The sequence below is a fragment of the Petromyzon marinus genome, chromosome 17, assembly GCF_048934315.1.
Source record: "Petromyzon marinus isolate PM22_M1 ecotype Great Lakes invasive population chromosome 17, UKy_Petmar_22M1.pri1.0, whole genome shotgun sequence".
NCBI lineage: Eukaryota > Metazoa > Chordata > Hyperoartia > Petromyzontiformes > Petromyzontidae > Petromyzon > Petromyzon marinus.
Window position 1 is genome coordinate 12420836 of NC_133683.1, and position 12028 is coordinate 12432863.

At 55.3% G+C, this 12028-nt stretch overlaps 1 protein-coding gene across 5 annotated transcripts in view; it reads left to right on the top strand.

Moving 5' to 3' along the window:
- The window catches only part of LOC116943326 (spectrin beta chain, non-erythrocytic 1-like), a 153101-nt gene that overhangs the window by 100367 nt on the left and 40706 nt on the right, over positions 1-12028 (top strand). For all 5 annotated transcript variants that reach the window (XM_076067632.1, XM_032956117.2, XM_076067631.1 and 2 more), the window contains 10 exons: positions 1002-1189; positions 2847-2964; positions 3268-3426; positions 4529-4831; positions 5535-5688; positions 7142-7566; positions 8024-8190; positions 9225-9503; positions 11014-11151; positions 11845-11965. In XM_076067632.1, the coding sequence (XP_075923747.1) occupies positions 1002-1189; positions 2847-2964; positions 3268-3426; positions 4529-4831; positions 5535-5688; positions 7142-7566; positions 8024-8190; positions 9225-9503; positions 11014-11151; positions 11845-11965 (2052 nt within the window). The remainder of the gene's footprint in view (positions 1-1001; positions 1190-2846; positions 2965-3267; positions 3427-4528; positions 4832-5534; positions 5689-7141; positions 7567-8023; positions 8191-9224; positions 9504-11013; positions 11152-11844; positions 11966-12028) is intronic.

Here is a 12028-nt window from a genome sequence, read left to right on the forward strand (position 1 = left end):
TGTTGGTTTTCACGGAGTGTCCGGTTTCCCCCCCCCCACCCCCCCCACATGTGAACACTCATTAATTCGAGTTTAACACGTAGGCTTTTATCGACCAGTAGTATCCATAAGAGGGTGTTTATTTGTGTTAGATCACGTAAATATTAATGCGTAATGTTTTTGGTTTACTCTCCAACACACCCGGGTGTGCCGGAGTAGGCTCTAATTGGTGTGTTTTGTTTACGTGGCAAACTTCACTGATTGGCTATATTTACACGATCTAACCCAAACAACCTCTATTATGTATCCACAAAAACCTGAGTGATACTCCTACTACTGCAATCTGAAACTCTGTGAATGTCGTATATGCCGATATCTCTTGCCATACGAGTGAAGCCAACGTGGGGAGCGGTGGCACAGTTGATTTGAGTTTGATTCCAGGACGTGGCTAACACCGGTGGCGAGCGACATCTAGGTTGGTGAAAAATGGAACCTGCTTAATTATTGTAAGAAAAATGTAGTGGCAGCCTACCGCGTGGCTGCTGCTGCCTTTCTGCTCGTCTGTGTTTCCTCCTGTCTGCGACAGCGAGCGAATACTGTGGCTGTACATTACAAGTTGAAACCATTGTTGTAATTATTAGGGCGCCACGGTGGCGAGATGTTAACTCCCTCGCCTGGTATGCGGGAGCACGTGAGTTAGATCCCGACCCTGACGTCTGTTGTATATTTGAAGTTTGCGTGTTCTCTCTCTCCCCGTGGTCGCGTGGATTTTTCTTCCGGGTCCTCCAGTTTTTTTCCCTCCACATTTAGAAACGCGCGTTTCGAGTATTTGGGAGCAATACATTTCCACGTGATGAGCAACTTCGTTGAGCTTTCATTTATGATTTGCACAGGTTGCTTATGAAAAAGAGCTATATAGCTCAGTGGGCCTTACCTTGCACAATAAAAATTAGTTTTTAATTCCCCTCATCCCCCATAATTTGCAAATGCTCTGCACGTTGACCGGCGTCTGACCCGCAAAGGTTTTGGACAACGCTATCGAGACGGACAAGATGATCACCAAGTACGAGTCGCTGGCCTCCGAGCTGCTGCAGTGGATCGAGCAGACCATCATGGTGCTCAACAATCGCAAGTTCGTCAACTCCCTGACGGGAGTGCAGCAGCAGCTACAGGCCTTCAACACCTACCGCACGGTGGAGAAGCCGCCCAAGTAAGCTCGGCTACTCATCCACGAAGAGAAAGATCCCCCCCCCCCCCCCCCCCCGTGTAGCCTTAACAGACTTTTTGGGGAAATTGCTGTTGGCGAGCACCTTTGAAGGCCGGCACGGCACACGAGGGGGTGGGTGGCCAGCACCACGCCCGGCCCGCCTTTGCCTCCGCAGTGGCGATGTTTACACACCGCACCAGGTACTCATTCGAGGCTGAGTCGACCTAGGGGAGGCCCGGGACCGGTTCAGATAATCGTCACTGGTGTTGGCCGTGAGCGGGAATCGAACTCGGGTCTCCGGGTTCGTAGCGCAGCGCGCTGACCACTACACTACCGCTCCCCAAACACATACACACGCACGCACGCGCCAAGCGCAACGCACGCTTTCCAGGCTCGTCTTGTTTAACGAGCGTTCTTCCTACGAGAATTCCGCTATAACGATCTTTGTGAATTTAGACCCATTTGTTCCCAAAACGGCGCTAATTGATTGCAGATCCTAGAGGCCAGGAAATCGCGCTGCATTTCGTATCACCGCATCGTGGCTATGAGCCCACCAACCCTGGTTCGATTCCCAGCCATCAGTGACGAGTGATATTTGAACCAGCGGTCCTGCATGTGGCCCCTGCTGCTCCCTCCACCCACTAACACCATCTACCCTTCAAACAGCAAATGCCAGGCACCTGCAAGCACTGTGGTTCTTCATGGGTGGCAAGTGTTACATTTGATGTTTTATTCATTTAAAAAGTATAATTTGCATTTCTAATGTCAAAAAAGTTGTTCGAGGGTGGATAAATGCTGGGTGCTGAAACGTATCTCGGCTGATAAACGTGGGAGTGAGTCAGTGGGAAAGCGACGATACGTTTTTTTCGCTTACCGAGCAGTTTTCATGGAAATGTTTTTCGCTCGTTAAGCGAGACGCTGCTGCGTTCTTGTGGTGACTGCTCCACCGGAATAGGCGGGGCTGTGTTATGCACGTTGAACTTCTTTCGCGCCGTACGTAGCCAACCGTGCTAATCAGAGGTGCGGGCGAAGGACAACAGACTAAACAAAAGAGCGGTTCTAAAGAAATGAGTCATCAATCTAGATGATGATGATGATGACGATTTCAAAGTGGCATAGCTCCCAGTGGCTTCCTAACATCGGAAGGAAGAGCGTTCCAGACGGCCGCAGAAGCGCACCCGAAAGCGCGCGATGCGGTGAGACCGTCTTGGTTCGATGGCTGCACAAAAGGGATCGTGGGGGGGGGGGGGGTTGACTGGGGGACCGAGTAGAGGGGATGTGGGGGACTGAGGGGAGGGGCTACGGGTAATCGAGGGGAGGGGCTGTGGGGGGACTGAGGGGAGGGGCTACGGTTAATCGAGGGGAGGGGCTGTGGACAATCGACCAAATCTTGATGTGAAGCTTTCGTGACTGCAGGAATCCATACTCTTTGGTTCTTTCGGTAAAGTCACGTAGGTACAAAATAAAAATGATCTATCATTTGCTACCTACGTGATTTTACCGAGAGAACCAACGGCGATGAATAGACCAAATGTGCAGGGCCCCGCAGCCGCTGTGCTTGGCACCGAGGAGTTGAGGCGTGCGCGAGCGGCGTCGCGACGCCGGCCTCCGGAGTTTGCGTGGGGCGCTCACGCGGGGAGGGTGGCGGTGCGCGGCGCAGGTTCATGGAGAAGGGCAACCTGGAGGTGCAGCTGTTCACGATCCAGAGCAAGATGAGGGCCAACAACCAGATCGTGTACACGCCGCGCGACGGCAAGCTCATCTCCGACATCAACAAGGTGAGGTCACAACGGCAAGGCGGCGTCGCCGCTCCCCCGCTGAGCCGTGGCATCTCCGCTCAGCGCGGTTTGCTACGTGCGGTTGCGAAAGACTTGCAACGCGCGTACATGGTGGGGGAGAATTCGGGCCCGTGACGCTTGCCTCGTGAGATAGTTTAAAAAAAACATGAGAGAGAGAGAAAAGGCTGTAGCCTTTCTGGCAATGGAATACAGGAGGCGTGAAGGTGTTCAAACACGAAATACACTCATTACAAGGCGTAAAAATGACCACCGGTGGTGGTGCGCGTGGCCTCCGCTGTCCAGGCGTGGGAGCGGCTGGAGAAGGCGGAGCACGAGCGGGAGCTGGCGCTGCGCGACGAGCTCATCCGCCAGGAGAAGCTCGAGCAGCTGGCGCGGCGCTTCGACCGCAAGGCGGCGATGCGCGAGGCCTGGCTCAGCGAGAACCAGCGGCTCGTCGCGCAGGTGAGCGCCGCGAGGGGCCATGCAAGGGGGGGTTGGGTGGGTGGGGGGGTGGGTGGGTGGGCGGGCGGCGTGGCGCGGTGGGCACGGGGGTGCGTCGTCGGGGCCGGCCTAACTGATTGAAATGGGGTGCAGAATCTGAATATTTGTTTATACCGGAGAAAATCCGATGAGCTGTGAAGCTCTTTTTTCACAGATGCGCAGTAGGGGCGGGTTTAGAACGTTACAACTACAAACGATACAAAAATACGCTAGGAGTGCAAAGCATAGGAAAGGTAAATAAAAAAAATGATACAAATTAAACTAAATTACCTTTTATCTTACTAGGTATAGCCCACCGAGGTTTTAACTCGGTACATATGTTGCCCACCCTCTCGCTTGTGCGACCCCTAACGATTTAAGTGGTGGGCCACCGATATTTTAATCCTTTCAACCGATGCCGATCGTTCAAAGCTAATTGTACCGCTTCATCCAATTATAGAAGGAAAGAAATGTGATTCAGTTTGTGCTTTGAATATCGGTATTCTGTAAAAGGTTATTTAGTTTTTGTTAGGAGGCAGTCTACCGTGTACAAATCGATAGAGCTGGCAGGTATACCCCCTGTTCAATTTCGCCTCCCATCTCCCCTTAGCCTGGCATCTGGACACCTCCGGCCCCCTGTTCAATTTCCCCTCCCATTTCCCCTTAGCCTGGCATCTGGACGCCTCCGTCCCATGGGGCTGTGACACTGCTGCTCGGGGAATGGAGCTGTTTGTGCAGGATGTCAGATTGGATGGCAACGGGTGGCAGGTTTTAGCCATCATCATCGTCGTCGTCGTCTGTTCACGTGCAGGAGTGAAGTGGATCGCGACATTGCAGGGATGGCGATGGCACAGCGAGCGATCTTCAGATCAACAACGGCTGATGGCGACAACGACGATGACGACGATATAGATTCCAAACTCACTTCTATAAAACGTATTTTTGGTGTTTAGTTGCCATTCCCCCGCCCCCCCCCCCCCCCACGACGGTGCGAAAGAAGTTTTAACAAACATACGTACGAGGGATGAAAGTTGGCGACGAAAGCTGACGCATCCCCTCCGCCCTTCCCGACGGGCCCTCGCAGGACAACTTCGGCTTCGACCTGCCGGCGGTGGAGGCGGCCACGAAGAAGCACGAGGCGATCGAGACGGACATCGCGGCCTACGAGGAGCGCGTGCTCACCGTGGTGGACGTGGCACGCGAGCTGGAGGCGGAGGACTACCATGACGTGCGGCGCATCACGGCCCGCCGGGACAACGTCCTCCGCCTCTGGGACTACTTGCTGGAGCTGCTGCGTGCCCGGCGCCGCCGGCTCGAAGTCAACTTGGCGCTACAGCGAGTCTTCCAGGAGATGCTGCACATCATGGACTGGATGGACGAGATGAAGGTGCTGTTGAAGGCAGAGCTCCCTGTTATCCGTCGCCATTATTTTATATATATAGCCGCGATTGTCTAATAATATCCAGCCTCGCTATCCATGGCCTCTGGCGTGTCTGGCAATCGGAAATAAAAGGAACTCTCCGTTGGCGAGATGTTAACTACCTCGCATGGTATGCAGAAGGTTGTGACGGTTCCATCCCAACTCTGTCCCCTGTTGTATATTTGGAGTTTGCGTGTCTCTCTCTCCCCTCATGGTAGCGTGGATTTTTCTCTAGAGGCGTATAGCTCAGCGGGCCTTACCTGGTTTAATAAAAATAGTTTATAGTAGTTTTTAGTTTGAAAGCAGGTTAAAGCTTTGGCTCACAGCATTTACCTAACAGTCCCAAGGATTCTAGGTTTGAAGCTTTCGTGACTGCAAGGATCTATACTCTTTGGTTCTATTCGGTAAAGTCACGTAGGTAAACAACAAAAATCACGACGTTTCGGCCACTTGTGTTGTGGCCGAAACGTCGTGATTTTCGTTGTTTTGTTTTTTACCTACGTGACTTTATCGAATAGAACCAAAGAGTAAAGTCCCAAGAATAATAAGGATGGAAGAGTAGGCCAAATACCCTACGGAAGGCGTCCGTTTCATCTCCCTCCCCTCCCCTCCTTCTGCGTCTTGTTCCCTCCCTCCCCCCTCCCCCACCGGGTGTCTGTCCCACCACCAGGTGCGGCTGCTGTCCCAGGACTACGGCAAGCACCTGCTGGGCGTGGAGGACCTCCTGCAGAAGCACGCTCTTGTCGAGTCGGACATCGGCGTGCAGGCGGAGCGCGTGCGCTCCGTCAATGCCACCGCGTACAAGTTCGCCGACAACGACGAGGGTAACGACGAGGGTACCATCGCAGGGTGGGGGGGGGGGGGCGGGAGGTGGGCGGACCACGGCTGGGTCCGAATGTCCTTCGGTGGCGATTGGTCGATTGTAAAATAAGCAATCCAGCCTCGCTATCCAGGCCCTTCAGGCATGTGCTAAAGGGATGACTATGGCGTCGAGCCACTTCTCGTCGATCCACACAGCTTGCGGGCGTCCGCCTCGCTGTGTGATAGATGATGTGTGTGTGTGTTGAGTTTTTTTGTTATCAAAAGATGTATAAAGTGAAAAACTCCTTAAAAAAAGTTTTTTTTTAAAAACAACGGTTTTATTAACAACTTAGTTTAACTCACGGTCAAGAAGTACGTCAATGATGCGGCGCCTGCTCCCACATCAACGCTTACTTAAATTAATTGATTACTTTATAAATGAATCTTCAATGTACAACTTTTGTTTGTGTGGAGTGAGGGTGCCCGTAACTCGTTCACACGGAGCAGGCGTGCCTGAGACGCGTGGCGCCTGAGACGCGTGGCTCCTGAGACACGTGGCAGCCTGTGACACGTGGCCCCTGAGACACGTGGCAGCCTGTGACACGTGGCAGCCTGTGACACGTGGCCCCTGAGACACGTGGCAGCCTGAGACACGTGGCAGCCTGTGACACGTGGCAGCCTGTGACACGTGGCCCCTGAGACACGTGGCAGCCTGTGACACGTGGCAGCCTGTGACACGTGGCAGCCTGAGACACGTGGCCCCTGAGACACGTGGCAGCCTGTGACACGTGGCAGCCTGAGACACGTGGCAGCCTGAGACACGTGGCCCCTGAGACACGTGGCAGCCTGTGACACGTGGCAGCCTGTGACACGTGGCAGCCTGAGACACGTGGCAGCCTGAGACACGTGGCGCCTGAGACACGTGGCGCCTGCTTCTTGGGCGAGGCGATTCCAGAGTTTAGGGACCGCGGCGTTATTTACTTACACGAATATATAAATAATATGGCGTCCATACAAAATGTTCATTGCTTTATGAGAGCCAATTTAATTAACAATTGATGCCGATTTTGATACAGGCATGCATTGTCACCGCATCTGAGTACGTGCGCAAAATTTGAAATTCATTGGACAACAGGAAGTGGACAAAATTTTGATTACAAGATTTGACCACGACGCAGGAATCAAGCTAAGTAAAGCCGTTGAAAAAAGGAAGTGTGCAGAGGTAAATTCAGGAGCTCTGTGTAAACATATCTCCCCTCCCTCCCTCTCTCCCCCTCTTCCTCGCCTCCCTCGCTCCCTCCAATCCCTCCACTCCCTCCCTCTCTCCACACCCCCCCCCCCCACATTCCCACCAATCCCTCCACTCCCTCCCTCCCTCCACACCCCCCCCACATTCCCACCAATCCCTCCGCTCCCTCCACACCCCCCCCCCCCCCCCACACATTCCCACCAATCCCTCCGCTCCCTCCCGCGCAGCGTACAAGCCGTGCGACCCGCAGATCATCCTGGAGCGCGTGGGCCACCTCGAGTACTGCTACCGGGAGCTGGCGGCGCTGGCGGCGGAGCGGCGCGCCCGCCTCGAGGACTCCCGCCGCCTCTGGCAGCACCTGTGGGAGCTGGAGGAGGACGAGGCGTGGATGCGCGAGCAGGAGCCGGCGCTCGCCTCCGCCGAGCTGGGGCGCGACCTCACGTCCACGCTGCGGCTGGCGGCGGCGCAGCGCGCCCTCGAGGACGAGATGGGCGGGCGGCGCGCCCGGCTGTCGCTCACCGTGGCCGGCGGGGAGGAGCTGGCGCGCCAGGGCCACCCGGGCGCCGACCGCATCCGGGCGCGCTCCGCCGAGGTGCAGGAGCAGTGGGCGCGCCTCGAGGACCTCGCCAGGCTGCGGCGCGAGCGGCTTCAGGTGCGGTGCGGGGGGGGGGGGGGGGGGAAGGTTGCTGTGGTGGTGGCCGTGGGGGCCCGTGGTGGCCGTGTCTTCACACCGGTGGTGGTGGTGGTGGTGGATCGGAAGGGGCGTGGCAGTGTAGCGGTCAGCGTGCTGCTCAAGGTGCCCTGCGAAGCGAGTTGATTTCCACTCGCGACGAATATCTGAGCCGGTTCCTGCGCCTGCCCTAGGTCGACTCAGCCTCAAATTAGTACCTGGTAAGGTGTGTGAACATCGCCACTTTGGAGACAAAGGCGGCCGGGCGTGGCGCTGGCCACCCACCCCCTCGTGTGCCGTGCCGGCCTTCATAGGTGGTGCTCGCTAACAGCACTTGCCCCTACAGTCTGTTAAGGCTATATGGGGATCTTTGTCTCTGTGTGTTACGTGTGTGTATTAATACGCGTGTGTGTGTGTGCACGTGGCTGACGCGACGCAGGAGGCGCTAGCGCTCTACCAGTTCCAGGCGGACGCCGACGACATGGAGGCGTGGATCGCCGAGGTGTTCCGCCTCGTGTCGAGCGACGAGGTGGGCACGGACGAGTACTCGACGCAGGCGCTCGTCAAGAAGCACCGTGACGTCACCGAGGAGATCGCGCAGCACCGGTAGAGTTCCATCGTTCCATTGATTTGGTATAGCCCTGTGAGCCATTCGGCTCTTGAATCGGGTGCAACCGCAACAAACAAAAGACAAAAACACGAACAAGAAAACATCTTAAAGTGACTATGTGTGACTGTGCAAACAGAAAATCCTGGAAAAAAAACCATCAAAATATTCCTGAAATAGCACCGTACACCAACGCTGTGTGCTAAAAATCCCAGTGGGATGCAAGTCAAACAACAACAACAACAAGACAACTAAGATTAAGGCCATCAGTCTAACTCCGTACTACAATAAACAAAAACATGGCCAAACCAAAAAAAACTTTTCGAAATCACCAAAATAAAAGCCATAAATGCAATGTAAATGCAATGGTGGCGAAAGAGGGAGGGAGGGAGGGACTAGAGGCTGGCGTCCAGCACTGCACACGCAGCACGAACGCCGCACGACCAACGCACGAGGGGGTGTTGTGGCGAGCACTACGGCCGGCCGCCTTTGTCTCCCCAGCGTCGACCCTTACGTGCCCGGCACCAAGTTGATAATTTTTAAGGTCGAGTCGACCTATGGGGAGGTCCGCGACAGGGTTCAGATATTCGTCAGTGATTGTTGGCCGTGAGCGGGAATCGAATCACCACCACTCCCCAGGCGCACACGCACGCACCCTCGCACGCTCGCTCCGCAGGTGTGCACGCTGCACAGGTGTGCACGCTGCACAGGTGTGCACGCTGCACAGGTGCGCTCGCTGCACAGGTGTGCACGCTGCACAGGTGCGCTCGCTCCGCAGGTGCGCTCGCTGCACAGCGGTCACTTGAAGAGGTCTCGGAGGTAGCTCTTGCGATGTCCGCTTCCGCGGGCCGCTCTCTTGACGCGAAATTTTGCACGGCTCCGCGAGAGTCCCCCGCACGGGCACCGTGGCTCGTGACGTGACGCCGACAGCGCAGTCGTGAAAAGAATCCTCTGTAAAACGCGAACAAAGCACACGCGCCACCACCACTGCTCCCGACGATGACGACGCCCCCCCCCCCCCCCGACCCTCCAGGTCGGCGCTGGACGGCCTCTACGAGATGACGCAATCGCTGCCGGCCGAGGCGGCCAACTCCCCCGAGATCCGCGACCGCCTGGAGACGATCGAGGGCGAGTACCGCGACCTCGTGGAGTTGGTGCTCGTGCGCAAGCAGCGGCTGCAGGACGCGCTGGCGCTCTACACCATGTACAGCGAGGCGGACGCCTGCGAGCTGTGGATCGACGAGAAGGAGAAGTGGCTCGACGCCATAGTCATCCCCGAGCGCCTGGAGGACCTGGAGGTGGTGCAGCACAGGTGCGGTCGCGGGCTCGTCGCGGGGGAGGGGATGCTGCGGTAGTGAGGCGTTGTCCCTCTCGCCTGGTATGCCGGAGGTCCGATCCCAACCTTGACGACGCCTTTTGTATATTTGGAGTTTTCATGTTTTCTCTCTCTCTCTCCCCGTGGTCGCGTGGATTTTTCTCCAGGTCCTCCGGTTGTTCCATGCGCATTTAGAATAATGCGTTTAGAGTATTTGGCCGCGATGAATTCCCACGCGATAACCCACTTCGTTGAGCTATCATTTGTGATAGCCAGGTCGCTTATGAAAAAGAGCCACGTAGTTTAGTGGGCTTAAACCACCTGGTAAATAAAATAAATTAAGTTTATTTTAGAGGAGCCACTTTCCTCGTTTCACCCCTGGGATCTTGGGTGCACTGGGGTTTGTTTAACCCTTTCACAGTCGGGATCCCCGTCTGTTCTCGCGAACCTTGCGAAGCCCTCCTGTGGTGCCCGGTCCCGATGTTACGCGTGAGCGAGCTATGAATGTGGGTTTGGTTTGCAGGCCAAGCACGCGGTACGTCTGTTGCTGCCATCTAGTGGCAAAATCTGGAAAGGTAGATTACAGGGACTCCTCTACCTACGAACATTTGACTTTTGAAACTTTCAGGGATAAGAACAAACCTGTCCGTATGCCCAGTTTCCTGTTCGAACCGAGAGTCGTAAGTTCAACCGCCACGCAATAGATGGCGGTAGTGGGATCTACATTTGTAGAACGTGAAGAACCAGTGGCATCCACATCTACAGGAGATTATACAACTTTTAAAGCCATTTCCCGTGTTTAGTGTACATGCCGTACAACATGTTTGTAAAACACAGAGGTAAAGTTGGACTTATGAACAAATCGACTTACGAACAGACCTCTCTGGCACCTAACCCATGCATAAGTAGAGGAGTCCCTGTACTGCAAATAGGGACCACGGGTCAAAATACGACAAATTTACACTGGCCGAGTTCATAGGTGGCTGGCTGCTTCGTGACGTACAGTCAGAAAGCACGTGGCCGTGATGGGGTTCAGGGATTTGTCCCCGCGAGGATGCCCCGGGACTCATTGGTGCTGCCCTGGCTGATCCGGCTGTCCCTGGGGATCATTGTCATTCCTGTTGCTGGAAATAGATTTTAAAAAGTGTAATTCTTTTCAGCCTCCATGGTATGAACAAGTTGCAGTCTCCAACTCCAATTCACTCTATTTCGCTGGCCTTAACATGTGCTTACAATCAATTGCCCGGGACCATTGCCTGTCATGTATTTTGACTCTTAAGGCGTTATTGATGAACGTGTTGACCATCATGACAATTGAGAAAGGCGGTTGCACGTCCCGCCGCATGCTTTGACTTCAACAAATCCTCGTCATACGTCCGTTGTGCTGGTAATAACAACAGCGCTGTGGTCAGAGCACCGTCGGGGTGAAAGGTCGCGGATGCCGGTTGGCCGTCGACTCAGCCCGTCGTCCCTCCGTTGGCCGTTCCCTGTCCGCCGACGCGCGCAGGTTCGATAGCTTGGAGCCGGAGATGAACGGGCAAGCGTCGCGCGTCGCCACGGTAAACGACATCGCTCAGCAGCTCGCCAACACGGGTCACCCGAGCGAGGGCGACGTCCGCCAACGCCAGGACAACCTCAACAAGCGGTGAGCAACGAGCGGCTGCCCCTCCGGATGAGGCGGGGTCACCGAACTTGTCTGGGAGGCTCAACCCAGGCGTGTAGCGAGCTGCTGGCGGCGCCTCCCTCTGTCGGCCCCGCCCACTTTTAAACATCCCCCCGCCCACTCAGTCACTAGCCCCGCCCACTCCAAATAGCCCTCCGCCCACTCACCCACTAGCCCCACCCACGCAGTAAGTGGCCACCTCGTTCTTTCTCACGTTGGCTCATGCTCTTTCTTTGTAAATCCCTAGCTTTGCGTCGACCCAAACCATCGTTCCCCCGGAGTTTATAAAATGAGTACCAATTGTGGGAAGTCAAGAGTGGTAAGGAAAGACTGGTCCCTGTCATAGAAATGGGGAATTTGCACCATGGCTCAGAGCCACCAATGAAGTAGAGCAATGCCTAATGGGGTGACCGAAATGTTAAAATAAAATTTCATTTGCATGAAACTCGTTTTCTCGGTGGTAAATAAAATCCACCGATCGGTGTCTTTGTCCACCACCTACGAATCTCAAAAACATCTGCCGTCTCAATTAGCTCTTCAACAAAAAAAAAACTTTTTCCCAAAAAACTCTCTTCCCCTCCGGGCTGCGGTTTATTTTTATTTCGTTCGACGGGCCCCCCCCCCCTCCCGCCCCCCCCCCCCCCCCGCGTTGCGGGATGGCGTGTCGCACCGCAGGTGGGCGCTCTTCCGCGAGCTGGTGGAGAGGAAGAAGGGCGGTCTCTACTCGGTGCTGAGCGTCCAGAATTACTTCTTCGAAGTGACCGAGACCATGGCCTGGATCCGTGAGAAGACCAAGGTTTGTCCTCCGATCCCACGAATGAGCGATCGAGCGAACGAGCGAGTGAATGCCCGCCCACGG